The sequence below is a fragment of the Medicago truncatula genome, chromosome 4 (genome assembly GCF_003473485.1).
Source record: "Medicago truncatula cultivar Jemalong A17 chromosome 4, MtrunA17r5.0-ANR, whole genome shotgun sequence".
NCBI lineage: Eukaryota > Viridiplantae > Streptophyta > Magnoliopsida > Fabales > Fabaceae > Medicago > Medicago truncatula.
Window position 1 is genome coordinate 9209459 of NC_053045.1, and position 21837 is coordinate 9231295.

Consider the following 21837-nt stretch of genomic DNA (forward strand, 5'->3'; position numbering starts at 1 on the left):
CTCAAATAAAAAATATTGAAATACTTTTTATATATACCGTTAAGATCATTCTTAATTCCGACGGGACATTGCTATTCCAAATAGGGACTATGATCTTAAAAGTACTCTTTATTCTAAAGGGACATATATTATCGAATGGACTATGTTTTAAGACCATTCTTAATTCCAAAGGGACATTAAATCAAAAAGGGACTATGGTCTTAAGAACACTCTTAATTCCGAAGGGACAGAAAGGAGTAGAAAAAGGAGAAGGACTTGTCAACACAAGTCGAAGGAGGGAGAAGAGAGGAAAAACACAGGAATCATCATTTGTGAATTTCGGTGTGTTTTTGAACTAAGTGGAGTCCTCTATTTATATAGAGATTTTGTAACTGTTTTAGCAAAAATTGCGACAACAGTTACTCTAATGGATAAGATTAAAATGGAGTTTATCCATTAATCAGTTTAACAACACTTGTGGATAGGATCAAAAGAAACAAATTCACAAAAGTGGAGGAAACAAACTATTGGATTTGAATGAAGGAAATATAATAATAATTAAAATATTATTCTTATCACAACCACCATAACCTAAATTTATGGAAAGTGATATTCTCGAATAAAATAATAATTACTATTATTTTTATCATTATCAAGTATTTAAAATTAAATACCACAATTTAAACACTACTAATGTGTGTGTTCTATTTTATGTGGGACCCCCACACTCTATTTTTTCAATTCACACAACATTAGATCAAAGTATAATTACTTGGTGTTTAATCTTCCAATTTTTCATCCAACATCACATCAATGTTCCAACATAATCTGAGGACTTCTAGCTAGCCACAATTCATATTAAGAAGCTTAAAAGAAAATAAAATATTGTAGTAGAAAGACTAGCTTCTCTTTTTAATTTAGTGATTGATAGGAGGCTTTTAGGTTTTTATAGGTGGTAAAAGCTTATGTATTTTTTTCGAAGATTAGTCAAATTTTCAAACGCATCTTTGTTGGATATACATGGGAGGATAGAGGTGAAATTCTGTGAAAATTTAGAGATTCTTTCGTTTTAACGTTAAGAAAGATAGAAATAGAGAGTGATGTAATAAGCGCGATAAGTAGATGATGTGATAGAAATAGATGATGTAAAAAGTAATAGTCTTATTTTTAAGTAGTATAATATAGTAATAGTTGATTACATTTTGACTAAATGGTCCACACTTATAACATGTCATTTCTTTCTTAGCCCACACCTACATCACACATGACACAATAACACAACCTTGTTTCCAAATATATATTTAATGCTTCGAATTAATATATACAGTGCCTCCATTTTTCGAAATTTCTAGATCCGTAACTGACCTAATACCTTAAGATGTTTGATGAAGATGTGCGTGAAATCTCTTAGTGTTCCTAAACGTTTAGCTCGTTGCCTCATCAGACTCTCTCCGGACTCCCCCAACAATATGCAACTTTTATGATATACAACCATGCTCTTTTTAGAATGTGTCACCTCACCTAGATCCTCTATTAATGTGGCCTTACTAGATTACCACTCATAACCACCTAAAACCCCGCTACCAAACACACGGTCTTCAAATTATTTAACCATTACCAACCAACGAAATACTCAACAACAAAATATAGGTAGCATAAATATTACTGTTAACATAGATAGTAATGGAGTTAATCTTACATTCATACATCAATATTGCACTTAATAAATAACGTTGCAAAACCACCCAAAGAAAAAACCATGTATCATATACATGGACAAACAAAGGGTGACAAAAAGTATGATTAAAGATTTTCATGGCTTCTTGGAAGTTCTAGCTGCTTCTTGTCGATACCTTGTAGCATAACTTTGAAACAAAGCAAGTGCGTTACTAGTAACTTCTGCAACATTCTTCGCCTTCACCTTAATCGTCGCAACCCTCTTGCTCATTCTATGACCAGGGAACGATTGCACACAACTACTAGCGTCGGTTAAGGCAGTGCTAACCCATGTCTCAACATTACTTATGTGCCACAACACTTTATCATTGATGATTGTGTTAAATTTGTTCAACCTTTTTAGTTCTTTGATGGCTTGACTAAGTTGATCAACACTATCATTCATTTGATTCACACAATCTTGCACGGTTAGATACATCCTTTTGTTGTTGTGATCAATAGCTTTGAGTTCCTTGGCCGCATTCAAAAGGTACCCTCTTGTTTGCAATGCTCTTGAGAGGCTCGCGAATAAGGCAACATGTGCTAAGTGTTGAGGTCCATTTATGGTTGATTTGGAAAACTTGTTTAGGCAACGAATGCATAAATCAGGGTAGAGGGTACCATTGCAAGAGGACTCTATGTAGTTTATTGTTTGAGAGTTATGTTTGGCTAGGGTGGATTTAAAGAGGAGTGAGAGGAAAATGACTAATGATGCTAGAATGAGTTTTGGGGCCATCTTGGGTTAGATAGGTTACTTAAATGTGATATGATGAAAGAAGAGAATTTCCAAAGCTCAAATTTGATGAAAATGCTAATGGGTTTTGTTACTTATATAGAGTTCCCACATGCAAATTTTTTGGGTCAAATCCCCACATACAATTTATGCTTAGCTATTTTGTTTCTTTTCTTTGCTGTAATTGTCCATGTTGCTTTTATTGAAGTCCATTATTACGTGCAATGAGTTGCGCTAAGCAAGAAGACAAACAATATGCCTATTCTATAAAAAAAAATTAATAAGAGTTAGTCGGTCAAAAATCTGATATTAGCATCGGTGTTATTGTGCTAATTAAGCATGATGTAGAATATATAATAGATATTCATTAGATCCATAAGAAAGATTGCCCACCTTGATGGGATACCAAGAAATTATTAATACTGATTTGGAGTAAATTCCCATTTTAAGAAGCTTGTTTTTCTTATTTGAGTGAAGTGGTGTGTGAAGTAATATTGTTGGTCAAACTTTTTGTCTTGCACGTTTTAAAGTTTAATTGATCTTTTTTTTTAGGATCAACATAAGAGAGACAATTGTAAAAAGGCTTAATTGTAATTTTGGTCCCTCTTTTAATCAATTTTTAGATCATTGATTACCCTCTTAATTAAATAAATTTTATATTATTATTATATTCATAACCAATGCCCTAAGAGCACTCTTTAACGTTTCCCATTAATTATACCAACTTGGAGTAAAATCCCAAATATAAGAAGCTTGTTCCTCTCTTCTCTACCAAAGTCTCAAACAAAGAATGTCTTATCGAGTATGTTTGTTACAAAATATTTGTGTTTAGAAAATAATAGAAAAACAAGGTACTATGTTGCTTTATAAAGAGAATATATGTACCTTGAAAGAATGGGATTATTGATGATTATGTAGTTGGAATAAAGGTACATAATGGAGCTTTTAAGGCGATATAAACGGGTCATTGCCCACTTGCAAAAAATTTGTAATGTAACTTAGCTAAGAATAAAAAATTTAGTTCAACGATGTAAGCATTTTTACGGTTAAATGAATTTGAAACTTTAAATTAAAGTTAAACAACCCTGGTGTAAATTTGCCTAAAATTTTACAACACTTGTGGTACATAATCTTCAAATTCTACAATTACTGCAACCGCACATTATAATGCTAATCAAATTGACATACAAAACAATGACAGATTTCATAGTAATTTGATCTCCTTTTAAAACATTATAGAGGACTTGTGTCAAGAAAATGGCAATGAAAAACAAATACAACTGTGATATACCACAAATATCATGAAGCCCTGATATTCAAAATTTAGGCTCAAATAACAAGCAGAAAGGAAAAAAAAACCACAACAAAGTTGCAAAATCAAATCATCTTCAAAACACATCTTTTTGCTAATCATATTTTTGACCAAAATGTTACAAATAAGATACACCAAAATGTTTCCTGAATTTACTCGATTATGAATTTAACCAAGGATAAACATTTGGTGATGTCGGCAACCTCCCAGTTAAAACTTCAACACCAGTTTCTGTCACCTAATTATGGAAAAAATAAAACATTAAATTGGTACACCATGTAAATGGTGCAATATGCACTACTGAATGTAAACGTAGGAGCAAAAATGCACTACTAGATGTAAACTTAGGAGAAAAAATATCAAGAAATTAAATTATTTATTCTTTGATCAAAACAAATTATAATAGAATGGTCAATGTGATTAGAAACTACTTTGATTACGCCACATGTGAAGGATTGAAACAGGTTCAAATTTTATTACTGAGTATAATGTGTTACGTACAAAGACATTGCAAAACATAACATTTTACGAAGACTTAAAGCATGTTTGGACAAACAGCTAAGTTAAATTCATATCCAATGATTATAATCTTTTTTTAATGGCAAAATGAATATTATTAGAGAAAATGAGAGAAGTACAAAGAGTGGTTAACCCACCAAGCGGGGAAAAGTACCAGAGGTACTCGATCCAGCAAGAAACAGCTAAAACACCCTAACAGAGAAGGCAAAGAAGAGGGTTTGAAAACCACTCAATACAAACAAGGACCCCCTCCTCTCTTCCTAGAAATAAACCACCTCCACGGTATATTATAAATAATATAAGAAAACTTATTTTGGAAAATTTGGGAAGCATGGACTGGGGTCATTTCTTCTTCGAAATCTATGGGGATAGAAGAGACAGTAGAAGCCATCAAAGTTACTTCTTGGAGATGGTTTCTTGCTAGGAAAAAAGGGGTTGGTTTCTTTGTATTTTGAATTGTATTTGAACCCTCTCTTAAAAATCTTATTGAAATATAATATATTTCTACAAGTTTTAACAAACCCTTAAAATGTCAACGTAATAAGAAAATTTAAATTAAACTTTTCTAAACACACCCTTAGTCAAAAACATAATACAAAAGTTGTGTTAACAAATTCATTTATCATCAACCCCTAAAAAAAAAACAAATTCATTTATCTTATATAAAACTGAAAACGGTAAAAAAGTTCTTGCTTTCAACACGCAAAGACTACTTTACTTTTCAGGACTACGAATGCATAAAATAACTAAATTGTGCTTTAGTATTTGATAAAAGGAAGGAGAAAATAGAAATGTTCTTACCAAAAGAGTATGCTCGAATTGAGCACTTCGTTTACCATCTGCTGTAACAGCAGTCCATCCATCCGGCCACAGTCGATCACGCCAGACACCTATTAAAAACTTTTGTTCATTAGTAAATGTTACACACACACACACACACATATATATATATCGATCAAAGTTATCTGTTTAAATTTATTTACATATACCTGCATTGATCATTGGCTCAATTGTAAAGGTTTGACCAGCCTTCATCACACCAACTGCTTTATTTCCTGCCAGTGGTTAAGGAGTATTGCAATTGCAAATGTTCTCTTCAAAGAAAAGTGAATGCTAACATCCATAAAGAAATCTGGTTGATTAGCGTAGCTTCTCTTCATTATGGTAAACAAACACAAAATAGCTTGTGCTTTTCTTAAAAATCTCTAAAAATAATCTTTAAATTATTGAGTACCAAAATAAAATTTATATATAATCTGCAACAAATGGGCCGAAAATCAATTCTACTTTTGCAATACTAATTATTTGCCCAACAACTGGTCCATTATATTAAAAGAAAGGAACATTCAGCTGAATACTAGATCAAACATCAAAGGATACTTCCATAATGAGGAATGTTTGGTGCACAATGGAAAAGCTCTCCAATTCCATGACCACAATATGATTTTACCTGTAAGGACAAGGGAAAATGTAAGCAAGGAACAAGGTGATAATCATCCAAAAGTGAACAGACAACACTATATAGATAACAAAAAAAAGGAGATGCATTACCACTGAGAAGCCTGACATTGAAGCATGACGATTAATAACTTCGCCAATTTCACGGAATCGTACCCCAGGTTTAACTGAATTTGATGGAAAATAACAAATCAGGAACATATAGTTCAATATCATAAAAATTTAAAGTTTTAGCTAATACTTTGGTATTTGAAAAGACAGCAATCGCAACATTCTTATCGGAGATCAAACCCCACTACCTACATCAGACACGCATATAATATTTGATTTCAGTTACTAAAGATGTCGTCCTGTAATTTATATTCAATTTTTAAATATGTCAAAGATTTATATCTTACGATTTAGGGTTTAAGAGCAGATTTTCAGTTTGCATTATGAATTGACAACAAACTTTTAAGGGACCATGTTAAAGAGAAGAGAGAAACATCTAACAATACATTAATGTTCTTAAACCTTGGTTATTTTAGAAACTTAGGATAGAGCCTTAAGAGCTGAAATTCAATGGGGACATACCAATGGATATTGCCTTATCCAAGCACTCATATGTGCATTTGACCAACTGACGAGACTCTTCATCCACATTTCCCACAAAGTATGTATCATTGAGATCACCTGCATAACAGCTCACATAATTAACCAATTTTACGATTTTAAAGTGTAAAGTGTAATTAAGTATATGTTAATAAACTTACCATGAACACCTTTATAGTACACAGTAACATCAACATTTACAATGTCACCATCCTCAAGCTTCCTGTAGAATGACTAAGTTAATGAGAAATTCTAAATTTGAAAAGGATATAATTGTCCACTTTGCCATGCTTAAGTAGCTCTTGCACTAATCAAGTGTGAACTAATCAAGTGTGAAGTTTTTATATGAAGGATTAGTTGACAACATTAGGGCCTGTTTGGTTTAAAGAAAACAGTTCTTTTCACTATTTCTTATAGAAATATTTAGAAATGGAAAACAAAGTTAAATTTCACCAGCATTCTGTAATTCAGAATGAAAATAGAAATTAAAAACACAAGATTTTCTCAAACCAAACAGACACTTATTTCCTGTAATTATTGTCAGAAAATCTACCTTGCATCAGGAATTCCATGGCAGATAACTTCATTAACTGACCTGTTAGAAACAGCATATTTTGTTCTTAGTAACCACCGAGACAATCTATGAACAATGAAATACGTACAGAAGGAAAGTACCTACGTGCAGCAAGATTTTGGGAAGAAATGGTAATTGAGAGGCGACGGGTATCCTCCTGCAAAGTTCAAATTATTGAAATACATTTCATTAATACCAATTACTATCGCAATTGCCAAACGACAATGACATCAAGAAAGCAATTATTTCATATTTTTATATTCTAATCACCAGCTACACTGAAAGATTTGAATCTAAAAATAATAGCAAAAATGAAACTTATTAAAATTAGCACCTGCAGCAATAGTTGCCTCGTGAACTACTCTGTCAATTTCATCAGTTGTCACGCCAGGCTGAATAATCCGAGCGGCTGCATCCAACACCTCCCTTCCAATCTAAGAATCAATTTGCGAAATTAGAGTCTAAAGTCTGCCACTCTACTTCAATAGACAAGGCGAAAGATAAAGAAAAGAACTTTTCACCAAAAGTTTATGCAGATAAACTTGCCACCTCAACTATCCTAAAAAAACATAGTTTTTCTTTTATATCTTTGTATAATCATTCACAACATTTTACTAACGATTCTCGCCCTCATCACACATATCGGATGATAAGTTTGTTGGATCTCATCGCTAATCGACAAAGTAAAAGTAATTCATGTATCACCAAGTCAAGTCTCATACAGTTGGCCTGTAACAAACTCCAAAATAAGGAGCATATCAAGCCTCGTGAAAATGAAGACACCAGTGTTGTTAAATAGCAGCTAGTGCTATTTAGTGCAAAATGTTGTCAAATAGCGTCTGTAGCGGCGTTACATAATTACATATCATTCGTGTAACAAACCGCTATTTTTTGCAATTTACAACACAGGTAATACATGAACCAGTTTTGCGTTGAAATGTGAATTGAAATAGTAGAGTTTAAAACTTCTCCATGAGAATCTAAAAAGGGAAAAATGGTGGAACTCACCCGACATGTTTCTCTCATTCTTTCGATCTGATCTGGCGTCTTGATCTACAAATTAATATCAGTTAGAAAGGGGAATAAAAGATTACAGCCCAATGTAGATGCAACTGATCTTGCATCAATTGAATCCAGGAATTTTAAATTAACTACCTCGACAGTATGCTGCAGATAACTATTGGGCTCATCTTTGGGAATTCCCTAAGAAGAGATAAAAAAGAATTAGAAACCAACGAACCTCAGGTATATTATGAAAAGATAACTTCAAATTGTATTTAAGTAAAATAGTTAAATACAATTAGAAAAATTGCAAGACATATAAGTAGGAAGAAGTCAGATAACTCACATCATCAGCCCAATCAGGTATAGCAATATGAGCTGGGACAATCCGTTTACCAGATATGGGATATGGCCGCAGTGCCCTTGCAAGAGCAGAAATAAAATTTTGGTTTTAGCAAAATAATTAGGGGGGAAAATGCAAATTAAAAGGTGCAAATATATAAGACGCTGAAACTAAAAGCATCAAAGAAAACAAGGACTATGATTTACGAAAACATGAACATATTGTTACTGATAACGTATTCTTCAGTTCTTAATTAAAAACAGTAATGCATCTGAGTTCTAAAATAAGAAGGGACTCAAAGCGGTGGAAATTTACCCAGTCCAATCAAAGTAAGGAAGCTTTGGAGTTCGACCCTGCCCTCTCTTCACGCAATATAACCATCCTTCACCAAGTGAGTCTGAATTCTGTGTGCCAACTGCGGATACCTTTGCCTTCAAATGTACTGATTTGTGCGAACTCCATGAAGATTTAAAACATTCCTGAGAGCTGTCAAAAGATATCAAAATTGGTTTCAAATATATGAAAGATATCAATACTATGAAGAATAGAATTCTGAGTGATTCAATAGATAGTGGTAACTTGTAGCAGTAATTATTTAGTAACTGACTGTTCACTCATTACTATTTCTATAAGCAACATTGCTCAACCTCACCTTCTATATGGTGCCCTTCGGAGCAACAATGCCATCCCTTTCACCAAAATGCTAATCACTAATAACTAAACCAATCTGCTATAAATATTAAATTAGATCAATCACAGCTTATTTCTTTTTGGTTCACAATAACTAAAATAGTATTACTAGTCAGAACCAAATCAGTGTTGTCAATCACATATCGCAGAAAATAGTCGTTTGTTCAAATTCCATTACGCTATAGCACTGTAGCCTCTATTTGACAACATTTTATACTATATCGTGTACAGCAGAAAAATAGCAGTTCGTTAAATTCCTCTATAACGCCACTAGATCCACTATTTGACAACTCTGGACCAGATCAAACATTATGTGCAGTTGCACAATACCAGCAGGTCAAATCAAAATTTTGGAAGTGAGTAGTTCAGCAGCCAGGTAGGCAATTGACACTGGTAAAATTTATGGAGAAAACCAGCGTTTAATGGTCACAACAATGACCCATTATAACTTAGACAATCATTCAAGAACTCAACACTTACAATACATACAATCACTGTCTTAAAAGAAACAAAAAAAATCATCTACACAGCTTATAGAAGGTAAGGGTTTCTGCATAGAAACACTATTAGGTTTGAGGAACCAGTTTTGTTTTTATCTCATGCTTTATTTTGTAATTGCATAACTGCCCCTTATTTTCACCTTGTTTCCTGTTTTCAAAAAAAAAAAAAATAATTGGCCCGTTTGGATCGACTTATTTGACCATATCTACTAACTGACATGATAGCTTATATGAAAACAGTTTGATACTTTTTTTTATCCTTTGTTAGAGAAATAGCTTATACATAAGCACTCATCTGATAAGTATTTATGTTATAAGCACTTAATTAAGCTGTTTGTCAAAACAAGGTCATAATATTGAACAGGCCCGGCCCAAGGGATAGGCCAACTAGGCAGTTGCCTAAGGCCTCAAATATTTTTGCTAGTACTTATTATGTATCATATCGTGACCACCTTTGTACTCTGTTCTTGACCAGTGCATTCTCGATTTTCCATTCTTAGAGTGCAGTTGTTACCACAGTCCATGGTGCATGTGTGTTTTGCATTCCCTTTTTTTTTGTATTTATTAATTAGCTATTGTTTGGCAATTTGCATGTAAGAAAAAAACTTTGATGAAAAAAACTTTGCATAAGATTTGGCATAATTGTTGAAGTTTTTTTTTTTAAAGAGGCATAACTATTGAAGTTGTTGCTTTTAATTATCTAGTTGTTGTCTTTTTTTTTTTGACAAATAGTTGTTGTCTTTTTTTTTTTTTGACAAATAGTTGTTGTCTTATTATTCACTCTACATTCAGAACTTAAATGAATATCATAATATAATCATAAACTTCTACATAATATAAATGTAATTTTCTTATAAGTAGATGAATTAATAAATAATTTTTCTTTCAAAAAACAAATTTTAAAAAAATTAAATAAAATATAATAGTTTTATTATAAAATAATTACTTCAAAGGGCCACATTATAAAATCTGTCTTAGGCCTCGAAACTTGTTGGGCCGGCCCTGATATTGAAAAAGCTTTTATTTATGATGACTGTTTTCGGTATTATTTTTTAAGATAGGAAACAAAGTGAGAACAAAGGCGCAGTTTAGCAAATTAAAATACAAATGGAAATGAAAACAGGAAGCATTTTCTCAAACCAAACAATCCCTAAATTTTCTGAATGATAATATACACTTCACCTCTGTGGTTATTTCATTTTATAATTGCCTACTGAGATTCAATGACCAAAATAAAGGAACTTCAAATAACTAATAGAGTATTAAACAATCACATACCAGAATGCCGAACCTTCACGGGGAAGCTTCAATTCAATGCATTTTGGACACCTGAGAAAAACACACAAAAGAAAAGTACCAAAGTTGAAATCAAACAGATGATGAATAAACTCATACTCTTCAATGTTCTCCAAACCAATATCATCCCATAACAATCCATTTTTAAACTATCAAAACAAACTTCAAAATATAAATCTTTGACCATAAAACAAACTTCAGTTGTTTTCGTATATGTTATCTTGGGGAACTTATGAAAATAAGCTGAAAAAAACTGTTTTTATAAGTTCTCCCAATCAGTCTCACAAAACTTATGTCAATAGATAAGCTCAAATGAGCCAATCCAAACAGTCCCAAATTGCCTACAATCAAATTAAGAGATAAAAATTACATTTTTCACCACCCAATTGACCAAAAAACATTCTAACAAATAGAAATGTAACAACTTTCCAACAATCAAGATTCTCAGAATCTCAAGCAACTTAAACACTCCCAAAAAAATACCCAAAACTACAATCTACCATAAGCAGTAGCTTATTGCTGAAACCAAGAAAAACCCATTTGATCAAAGCTAAAAATTAAGTCTTTACAACATATCAAACAATTTCAAATGAAAAAAAAAAAAAAAAATATATCATTTTTCAATCCAAAATTCAATAATGGTTGGAACTTGTGAGAGAGAGAGAGAGAGAGAGAGAGAAATACATACTGAAGATTTGCAGGTTTGGAACAATTAGCACAAGAGAGTTTATTTACGGATACATCAGATTCATCAGCCATCGATTGAAACCAATTGTGTTCTAGGGTTTTGAAAAGATTGTGTGAAGAAATGGGGAGAAGAAGGAGCTTTGGAATAGAGAAGTTGAATTTTATAACTTCGTGCTGAGGAAGGTAAGTTCTATTTGGGCTTGGGCTTGGGCTTGGTCCGTTTGTCTTGCTTGATTTGAAAATTGCTTTCTCCCATATAAAATTGCTCACCCTATACAAACTCACTAAAATAATCTCACATGACTTAAATCATGTTAAACTCTTTTTTTTTTTTTTTAATCGGCAAATATTATTAAACGTCATCCCTTCAAGACGCGAGGTATGGACGAGGCAGGATACAAATGGTGCTGCATATAGACGGTACACCATAACCACCTAAAAACACCCTTGAAGATCCACAAAAACACATCACCACCTAAAATAGACTCAAAAAAAAAAAAAAAAACAAGCACTGTAAACACAGTATCCACCACTGCCCATCGTCACTACCCACCCACAAAGAACACCCTCAAAATAAAACTCTTAGACCCCAACACCCAAGCTGAGCCACTCTTAGAAACACATAATCTCCTTCCTTAAATTCAAGGTCTTTCCTACGCTTGTCGTGATAACTCTTGTGTCGATTCTGCGACGCTTTCATCTTTTCTCTTATTAGCTTAACTTTTTCTATAGTCTGGTGAACAATATCCGGTCCCAACACTACACTTTCACCCGACTCAAACCAACATAACGAAGTTCTGCACCTCCGACCATACAAAGCTTCGAATGGTGTCATTCATATACTAGAATGGTAACTGTTGTTGTACGTGAACTCTATCAACGGTAGATGACTATCCCAAGTCCCACCTTGCTCAAGTACACAAACTCTCAACAAATCCTCTAACGACTGAATCGTCCTCTCCGACTGACCATCTGTTTGCGGATGATAAGCCGAACTCAACCTCAACTTAGAACTCAACGCCTCTTGCAAACTTTTCCAAAATCTAGAAGTAAATCTTGGATCTCTATCTGACACAATGCTCGACGGAACACCATGCAGCTTCACAATATCACGAATATAAATCTCCGCCAACTGAGCCACCGGAAAACTAATATTGATTGGAATAAAGTGCGCCGACTTCGTCAATCTATCAACAACCACCCAAATGGCATCATGCCCTCTTGGAGTATTCGGTAAACTTGTTACAAAATCCATGGATATGCTATCTCATTTCCACTCCGGCACATCTAACGGTGTCAACAACCCAGCAGGCTTCTGATGTTCAACTTTAGATTTCTGACAAATCAAACATGCATATACAAACTGTGCAACATCACGTTTCAATCCAGACCACCAAAACAATTTCTTTAAGTCATGATACATCTTTGTAGCTCTCGGATGAATACTTAAGTTACTTTTGTGACTTTCTTCTAAAATCAACTTTTTCAACTCATCATTATCAGGAATACAAATTCTGCCTCGGAATCTCAACACACCTTGATCATCAACCTTGAAGTCACCATCTTCAGTTTGATTACTAGCAACCAACAAGTCCACAAACTTAACATCAACTTTCTGCGCGCTTCTTTAATATTGTTCAAGAACTCACTGTTGATCTTCAGCATACCCAACTTCACACTATGAGGCGACAACTCACAAACTAGACTCAAGTCTCTAAACTGTTCAAGCAACTCAAACTCTCTAACCATCATAGCAGACATATGCAACGTCTTCCTGCTCAAAGCATCTGCAACAACATTAGCTTTACCTGGATGATAATTCAAACCAAAATCATAGTCCTTCAACAATTCAAGCCACCTTCGCTGCTCATATTCAATTCCTTTTGATCAAATAAATATTTCAAACTCTTGTGATCGATAAACACCTCAAATCTGGAGCCGTACAAATAATGCCTCCAAATTTTCAACGCAAAAACCACAGCAGCCAACTCTAAATCATGCGTTGGATAATTCCGCTCATGAATTCTCAACTGTCTCGAAGCATAAGCTACCATCTTGCATAAGCACACCACCTAAGCTCAACTTGGACGCATCACAATATACAACAAAAGGTTCATCTGGATTCGGTAAAATTAAAATTGGAGTCGTCGTCAACCGTTGCTTTAACTCATTGAAACTATTCTTGCACTGAGCATCCCACACAAAAGTTTTACCTTTACAAGTCAACTGAGTCAATGGAAGTGCCAACTTCGAAAATCCTTCTATAAATCTGCGGTAATAACCCGCCAAACCCAGAAAACTTCTAATCTCTGTAACTAACTTCGGAGTCTCCCATTGTGATACTGCATCAACTTTTGACGGGTCTACTGCAATACCACTACCAGAAATAATATGGCCAATAAAACTTACTTCACTTAACCAAAATTCACATTTGGACAACTTGGCATACATCTTCTTTTCCTTCAACACTTGCAACACAACTTTCTAATGCTCTGCATGCTCTTCTTCAGACTTAGAATAAATCAAGATGTCATCAATAAACACAACCACAAACCGATCCAAATAAGCATGGAAAATTCTATTCATGTACTCCATAAACACACCCCGCGCGTTAGTAACACCGAAAGGCATCACTGAATATTCGTAATGTCCATATCGTGTGCTAAAGGCCGTTTTCTACATATCTTCATCTTTTACTTTAATATGATGGTAACCCGACCTCAAATCTTACTAAACACGCGTGCACCCACTAACTGATCCATTAAATCATCAATTCTCGGAAGTGGATACCTATTCTTTATCGTCACTTTATTCAACTGACGGTAATCTATACACAACCTCACGCTACCATCTTTCTTCTTAACCAACAACACCGGTGCTCCCCAAGGTGAAACACTCGGTCTTACAAACTTCTTATCAAGTAAATCCTCCAACTGTTTCTTCAACTCTGCTAGCTCAGATGCTGACATACAGTAAGGCGTCATCGACATAGGCTTCGTATCTGGAACAAGATCGATTGAAAATTCAACTTCCCTCTTTGGCGGCACATCAGGAATTTCATCAGGAAAAACTTCTGGAAATTCACACACAATTGACAACCTATCAATCACAGCCTGGTTCTCTACAGACAAGTACGCCATTAAAGAAAACATTAAGATCCCATCATGTTTTAACTGCTTCAGTTGTTTAGTAGTCAAGAACTCAACTTTACTCTCTTCCTCAGCAGAAGAAAAATGCATCGTCTTACTAAAACAATTGATATGAACATGGTTATACGCCAACCAGTTCATCCCAAAGATTACATCCATACCCGTCAACGACAAACATACTAGATCAACTTCAAAATCTCTACCAAACATAAACAACGAACTAAGATGGCCTTTCCTGAGCCTTCTTAGGCTTCTTGCACTGCGAACTAAGATGGCCTTCTTCGTCACAATTGAAGCAAACAATATCACCACGCTTGCATTCCGCTATCGTATGCCCTTTCTTCCCACATCGGAAGCACTTCTTTTCATCACCATTGCAAACATTACTCTTGTGGCCCTTCTCACCACACTTGTAGCAAACAATCTCAGCAGGAACATCTATTCTCTTAGGTCTCCTCTCATCATTCAATCTTTGCTTCCCTTTGTCAGCAGGAGCACTATAGAGCTTCGGACGACCTTGCTGACCTTTGTTCCTCCGCTCACTCATAACCTTGTAATGAGCTTTGATATCCTCTTCGTAGATTCTACAACTGCTCACCAATTCAAAAAATTGCCTAATCTTCTGATAACCAATGGCCCGCTTAATATCAGCACGCAGACCATTCTTAACTTTATGCACTTGGAGAACTCAACAGTCTCGGCGGTGTAATGTGGATAAAATTTAGCAAGCTCCACAAACCTTGCAGCATACTTAGTCACTAACATATCTCCCTGTTTCAATTCTAGAAACTCGATCTCCTTCTTTCCACGGACATCTTCTGGAAAGTACTTGTTCAGGAACTCCCTCCTAAACACAGCCCAGGTCACAGCTTCTCCTCCGTTCTCAAGGATTGGAAGCTCACCCTCCCACTAGTCATCTGCCTCTTCGCCCAACATGTGCGTACCAAAACGCACCTTCTGAACCTCACTGCATTGCATGACCCTGAAGATTCTCTCAACCTCTTTGAGCCACTTCTGAGCTCCACCAGGATCGTACCTTCCCTTAAAAGTTGGTGGATGATTTCTCAGAAAAGTTTCCAACATCCTCACTCCATCATTCGCACCAGCATTCGGTTGTTGTCCCACAACTTGAGCAACAACTTCAAGTGCAGCAGCAATAGCAGCATCGTTTCTTCCAGCCATCTCAAAGCTCTACACAACAAACAACAATCAGGACAACAACAAGGTAGTATAAACTGACACACAACTCAACACGAATCAGTACTTGGCCGGACGGACCAACCTGCTCTGATACCAATTGTAACACCCCATTTTCCCAATTGTAAATTTTTTGCATAAACATCAGAGTAAACAACTAAACAGGATGTCACACTTCTTTTCTTAAAATCATAACAGAATAAAATAACTATTCATTCTTCCAAATTCAACAACATATCAATTATTACTTCGCAGCGGAAATTATTTTTAACGTTTAAAATAACCTTGCACCAAGGCCTCAACGTAAAATCTCATAAAATTATTCCAACAACATGTTCATAAAACTTCATAAAGTAATACGTAAGGAACAGAAAGCAACAACGAAATTCCCACCCCGTTACGTATCAAAGCACCTAGGACACACGTGAGAGAATCCACTCACGACCGCAACTATTCTTGATCACCTGCAAGTTACCCATACGAAGAACAACATTTCCAAGCAGAAGGGGTGAGATTCACAAACAATAATAATAGGTATATAAATCATCAACTGTATTTAACAATCTAATTAACAACGGATATTTCAACAGTCATGTTTCATACTTCATCAACATTAACAACACCTACAAACTCAACCAACAACAACGACAACAACTCAACCAACAACTACGATTATGCAACGACACAACGATAAATGCGACAATGCACATGCATGTGGTACCATTTTAACGCGTTTGAATGAACGAGCATTCACAGGGCATAAGCCCTCAACAATTTGAATGATTAAGCATTCACGGGGCATGAGCCCTTAACAATTTGAATGACAAGGCATTCACAGGGCATAAGCCCTCAACAATTTATGAGTATGCAATGGACTCAACATTTGTGTATATCAACATACAACTCAGCAATATCAACGACAACAACATCTGTGCATAAATAATTATGACTTACTCCACAACTTGGTCAACTATGACACAACGACTCTTAACAACGAGATTCATCAACATAGCATATATTCACATGGCTATATATATATAATTCATCAATCAATCATGTTATTGGTAAAAAATGCAGTCACATATAATTAATATTATAGCCGAAAGAAACCAACCCAACAGTACACACTACAAGGTACACAAAACACCAGATGTGGCTTCAGCCACTGTGCAACTCGCCAGGCGAGTGCACTGCTCGCTATGGCGAGCTCAATAAAATGGGCAACTCGCGATGGCGAGTAAGTCACTCGCCGTGGCGAGCAGAAAATAGCTACTCTCGGGAGTTTTGACATTTTTCACACTAAATCCCCATTTTTAAGCTCCCTAATTCCCTTTTTGATCCAAAAACTTGCCCAGTCCTCTTTGTACATGTCCAGGCACTCAAAACCATCCAACAAACGACCTAAAACAACATTTTAAAAATCAAGGTTTCTCTCTCTGATACTCGCTATGGCGAGTAATCTTGCTCGCTAGGCGAGCAATGAATATTGCTCACTCACTCGCGAGGCGAGCGATGAATGTCAGTACGGGCAGATTGCAGTTTTTCTCAAAAATTCACCCAATCTCATGGTTCTAACCTTAAAACTGATTCTAAACATCATTCTATGAATCATCTAAGATTTGTACACAGTTTTTGCACCAATTCAACATGTTTATATTATCTAATCACCAATTTACAACTTTTAACCCTAATTCCAAATTCTAAACTTCAACCTACTCCCATGTTAAATCAATTTCAGAATTTACATACACTATGATTATTGAGAGTTAGCTTCACCCTTACCTTAATTCTGACGAACGAAGCTCTACGATCTCTCTGGTTCTTCACTTGGCTCTTCTCCCTTTTTCTCCCCCACTCTACGATCTCTACGGTTCTTCACTTGACTCTTCTCCCTTTTTCTCTCCCAAAGGCTTGTTTTCACGTGAAATGTTTTTCTGACTTCTCAATTTCCTAACTCCTTAACTTAACTCCCATTTATTTTAGTTAACCCCACACAACTCTCCTTATTTCTAATTCAGCCCCTAAACTCCAATTATTTCTAATAAATAATAAAAATATAACATTTAATAAAAGACAACACACCACAAAATCAACATAATTCATATAAGTCATATAAAAAGACTTTAAATCAACCAAAATACTTAAATGAATAAATAGGGCGTTACAAATGACAGGGCACCTTAATAAATTGGATTTTGATGGATTTTGTGGGATTTTATAGTGAAATTTTAGCAAGAAAAAGTCTTTCATCAAAACATGAGATTTCTTGAGATTGTTTTTCTTTTAAAATTTTACTATCTCTCTCTCCCCCCCTTCTCTATTCGTCTCTCTCTCTCTCTCTCGCCTCTCTTCCCCCCTCTCTCTCTCCCTCTCTCTATCTCTCATAAAAAAAAAGTCTATATTGAGAATATTATGATAGAGAGTGTGTTGTAATAATTTCTTTTCAATGAGTCCTTAAAATTAATAAAATATTTTGAAATCTTATAAATCGATAAAATCATTTCAAATCCTTTAAAATCTTATGATGTAAATCCATTGAAATCCTGATAGTCTTTTAAAATCATGAAAGTCTTTTAAAATCTTCAAGACTTTTTTAAGCAAAAATTGTCCTTTAAAATCATAATCCAATACAGCCCCTAAACAACATAAATCCTCGCTTCTCTCCTTCCCAAACCCTAGCCGTCACCCTTTTCTTCTTCTTCTTCTTTTTACAGGGGTGATTTAGGGTCAATTTTGACCCAAAAATCACCCCTCATAATTGTTTTTCCTTCTATCCTAGTTGAGTAAGTGATTTCACATATTTTTTGTTTTCTTTCGTTTGTTTTTGTGATTTCGTCATCTCTGAATGACTCTGTTTGTTTTGATTTCCCGTCTTTGTGCGGTGTGTTTTTGAGTTCCCGTCTTAGTGCGATGTTTATTTGATTCAGGTTGAAAGATTAGCTTTGAGCAAGTGCAGATCCGATCAATGACTTTGGCGTCGTCAACGTTGCAGATCCAGAGACATGAATATAGTCATATTAGTCATATTTGTAGGCATAAGTACTTTGTCGTTTTATGCTATTAACATGGATGATGTGAGTTTGTTCACAAATTCATCCTTTTTTGTTTTTAGTGAATTTAGATTTGTATTGTATCGATGTACTCTATCAATTTGAATGAATAAATATCGTTTATTTTTGTAAAAAAAAAAAAAAAAACATAAATCGTAATAAGAAAACAACCATTACAACATTTAATGTTGTTATTCAATTATTTAATTAAAGTTTTGAGTTGATACACAACTTGCTTGAATCAATTTTTAATGAAAATCATTTTAGAAACCTATCGAACCTTGGTGAATGTATGTTTTGTTAATTACATAAAAAAATATATATAATTAACTTTATATTAAAAATATTAATTTTGAATAATAGATAAATCACACACAATTTTTCTAATCACACCCTGTTTAATCCTTGTTACACCCCAAAATGACAAAATTACCCTTTCATAAAATTTAATTTTAAAAAGCCTCTTCCTTCTTCTCGGTTACACCCAAAACCCCTTTTCAGTTTAAGTAGGTCATGTAAACTGAGTTTAAGTGTACATACTTAAACTTAGTTTAAGTAGGTAATGTAAACTCAGTTTAAGTAGGTCATGTAAAATCAGTTTAAGTAGGTCATGTAAACTTAGTTTAAGTATGTCATGTAAACTGAGTTTATGTAAGTCATGTAAACTGAGTTTAAGTGTACATCTAAAAGTTCAACCTTGTTCAATGATTCAGCGTAATCTCAGTTTAAGTATGTACATGTAAACTTAGTTTAAGTAGGTCATGTAAACTCAGTTTAAGTACGTTATGTAAACCCAGTTTAAGTAGGATATGTAAACTAAGTTTAAGTAAGTTACGTAAACTAAGTTTACATAAACCTACTTAAACTGAATTTAAGTTAACCTCAACAATGTAAAATTGAAAATGTCATATAGTTCAGTTGAACAAGAAGAAGAAAATTGAAACTAGCATTATTGAAAAAGAAGAAGAAATTCGCAGTCGAGTATGGATGAAAGATGTTTTGATTCACTCTTTAATCTTACATAAAGATTGATTGAATATCATGATTGTTTGATCGTTTGTGGGTGAAAGATAATGGAATTTTAGAGTGACAATGAATGAAATAAAGATTTTAAGAAAATTTATATAAAAGGACAATTTTGGTATTATAAAAAACTTTTAAGGAAATTTGGGTGTAACCAGAAATATATGGGGTGTGAATAGAAAAACTCTTGATTTTATTTAATGCTCATGAGCAAAACACGACTTTGGAGTATGATGCACAAATCACAAATATATCATGCATCCCTCATGTATTAAATATGATTTTTGAAGTCATGTATTTCAATAAAAAATAACACAAACTACATTCATTAACCATCAATATATCTTTGAAACAATACATATTTTTCTCATTCTTTATGTATTAAATATGTATATTTGAATCATGCAAGTCATGTGAGAATAAATATTATATATGTTAGAAATACATTGAAATTTTCAACTTTAAATTACGTTTATGTATTACGTTTCTATTTTCTATGGAATCATTGAATTAATTTTCTATAAATAATCACATAATATTTACTAACATTCCATTCTTTAATGGAAAAATGGTAAATTACATCGTTTACCACTTTAAAATTAGATATGAAATATCAAAAAAGTTAATTATTTATTTGTTCTCTCATTTGTTTTCATCTATTTTTTAATATTTATTTTTTTTCTTCCATTCCACAAATGTATAAAATAAAAGACACTTTTACAAACACGCACAAAAAATGGTTGCCCGCTAATTATTTGACATATAATATTAAATACAATTAGTCAACCCACTTGGGTTACCTAGTGGTATTGGTTTGGGATCTGAGAGCGTGTTCCTCCTCAAGGTTTCAGATTTGATTCTCTTCAGTGCCAATTTAGGTGAACTAGTTTAACTTCTTCAAAAAAATTAAATACAATTAGTTCACATGTTAATTTTATACTATTATAGACAATAGATAATTACATTAAAATAAACAAATAAATAATATTAAACATATAAATTTATTTGGTGCATAGTGAACGGGAGCACACATACATAATGTAATTGATAAAAATATAGTATTATTGTTTTTTTGTCAAGACTAATAACCGGTGCCTCCGGGGAACTGGTTAAGGATAAATAAATGAACATATTTCATTTCAATTAAAGTGATCAATAAGTCAACTATTTAAAATAAAAAAGTTGTATTTAATACTCCATCAAATTTCCTTTTCCATTACATGTTTACATTCTTGTATCCCTTCATTTTTTAACAAATTTTTTCCTTCCTATGAATTTTACTCAAATCAATTTTTATTGACTTAAATTTTTTGCGAATCATTTTTTTCTTTCAAACCAATTCACAGAAAGCTTATGCATGATTAGCAACATATTCAATTAAAATAAAGTCTAAAATAAATTAACAATTCCAAAGATAAAACATAACCAATTAAAATATCAAATAGAAGCTCTCAAAAAATATCAAATGCAAAATCATCAAACGTGTAGAAATTTCATGCTTGTATCATAAAATAGGAAATCTAATAGAGTATTGAATGCACATTTTTCTTATTTTAATTAGTTGACTTATTTATCAATTTAATTAAGATAAAGCAAGGGAGATATGTTCATTTATTGCTCATTAACCAGCGCTTCATGGACATTAGATAGCATTACCCAAACCTATATTAATCACCAAAAACACATTAATTAAACTATATTAATGAAAAGAAACACTTCAAGCATCAGCAATACCACGCGTGACACCGTGATGGGTGAAACTAGACAGAAACTGACACATGATCTGGTTGATCCTTGCGAAATAGTACAATCTTCTTGGTATGACAATATTTGTATGACTTTGTTAAAAACAACCAAAGAAAACACAATGTTGATAATTCAAAGGCAGAGATGAATTGTATATGAATGTGTCATGCAATTGTAATCCCCAAAATTAATTGGTTCGTGTAATACGTTTTATGCACTTCTTAATTACATTTGGATGATTCAGTATATTATTTCTTTATAGATTTTGTTTT

General features: G+C 33.7%; 3 protein-coding genes across 5 annotated transcripts; all 3 read right to left on the reverse strand.

The window, feature by feature from the left end:
- Positions 1-1566: 1566 nt before the first annotated feature.
- Positions 1567-2701, reverse strand: LOC25491628 (pectinesterase inhibitor 9). Its single transcript, XM_013599616.3, has one exon. The coding sequence runs from the start codon at positions 2429-2431 to the stop codon at positions 1793-1795; it is 639 nt and encodes a 212-aa protein (XP_013455070.1). The 5' UTR covers positions 2432-2701; the 3' UTR covers positions 1567-1792.
- Positions 2702-3607: 906 nt separating this feature from the next.
- On the reverse strand, positions 3608-11557 carry LOC112421278 (methionine aminopeptidase 1A). Of its 3 annotated transcripts, XM_024782311.2 has the most exons (17): positions 11402-11493; positions 10696-10746; positions 8880-8954; positions 8543-8713; positions 8231-8306; positions 8038-8085; positions 7891-7935; positions 7217-7316; positions 6988-7039; positions 6862-6903; positions 6470-6531; positions 6291-6389; positions 5811-5884; positions 5640-5709; positions 5249-5314; positions 5061-5149; positions 3608-3978 (listed from the first exon to the last, which is right to left on the reverse strand). In XM_024782311.2, the coding sequence occupies exons 3-17, from the start codon at positions 8912-8914 to the stop codon at positions 3901-3903; spliced, it is 1107 nt and encodes a 368-aa protein (XP_024638079.1). In that variant the 5' UTR covers positions 8915-8954; positions 10696-10746; positions 11402-11493; the 3' UTR covers positions 3608-3900. The 3 variants fall into 3 exon arrangements, with proteins under 3 accessions (XP_024638079.1, XP_024638078.1, XP_024638080.1); XM_024782310.1 differs by lacking the exon at positions 8880-8954 and having other exon boundaries at positions 11402-11557; XM_024782312.2 differs by lacking the exons at positions 3608-3978; positions 5061-5149; positions 5249-5314; positions 8880-8954 and adding an exon at positions 5328-5408 and having other exon boundaries at positions 11402-11557.
- A 3212-nt stretch (positions 11558-14769) lies between these two features.
- Positions 14770-15632, reverse strand: LOC120579867 (uncharacterized). The gene is made up of 3 exons (XM_039832597.1): positions 15504-15632; positions 15210-15458; positions 14770-14946 (listed from the first exon to the last, which is right to left on the reverse strand). Exons 1-3 carry the CDS (start codon positions 15630-15632, stop codon positions 14770-14772), a joined length of 555 nt encoding a protein of 184 aa, XP_039688531.1.
- Between the last annotated feature and the right edge of the window lie 6205 nt (positions 15633-21837).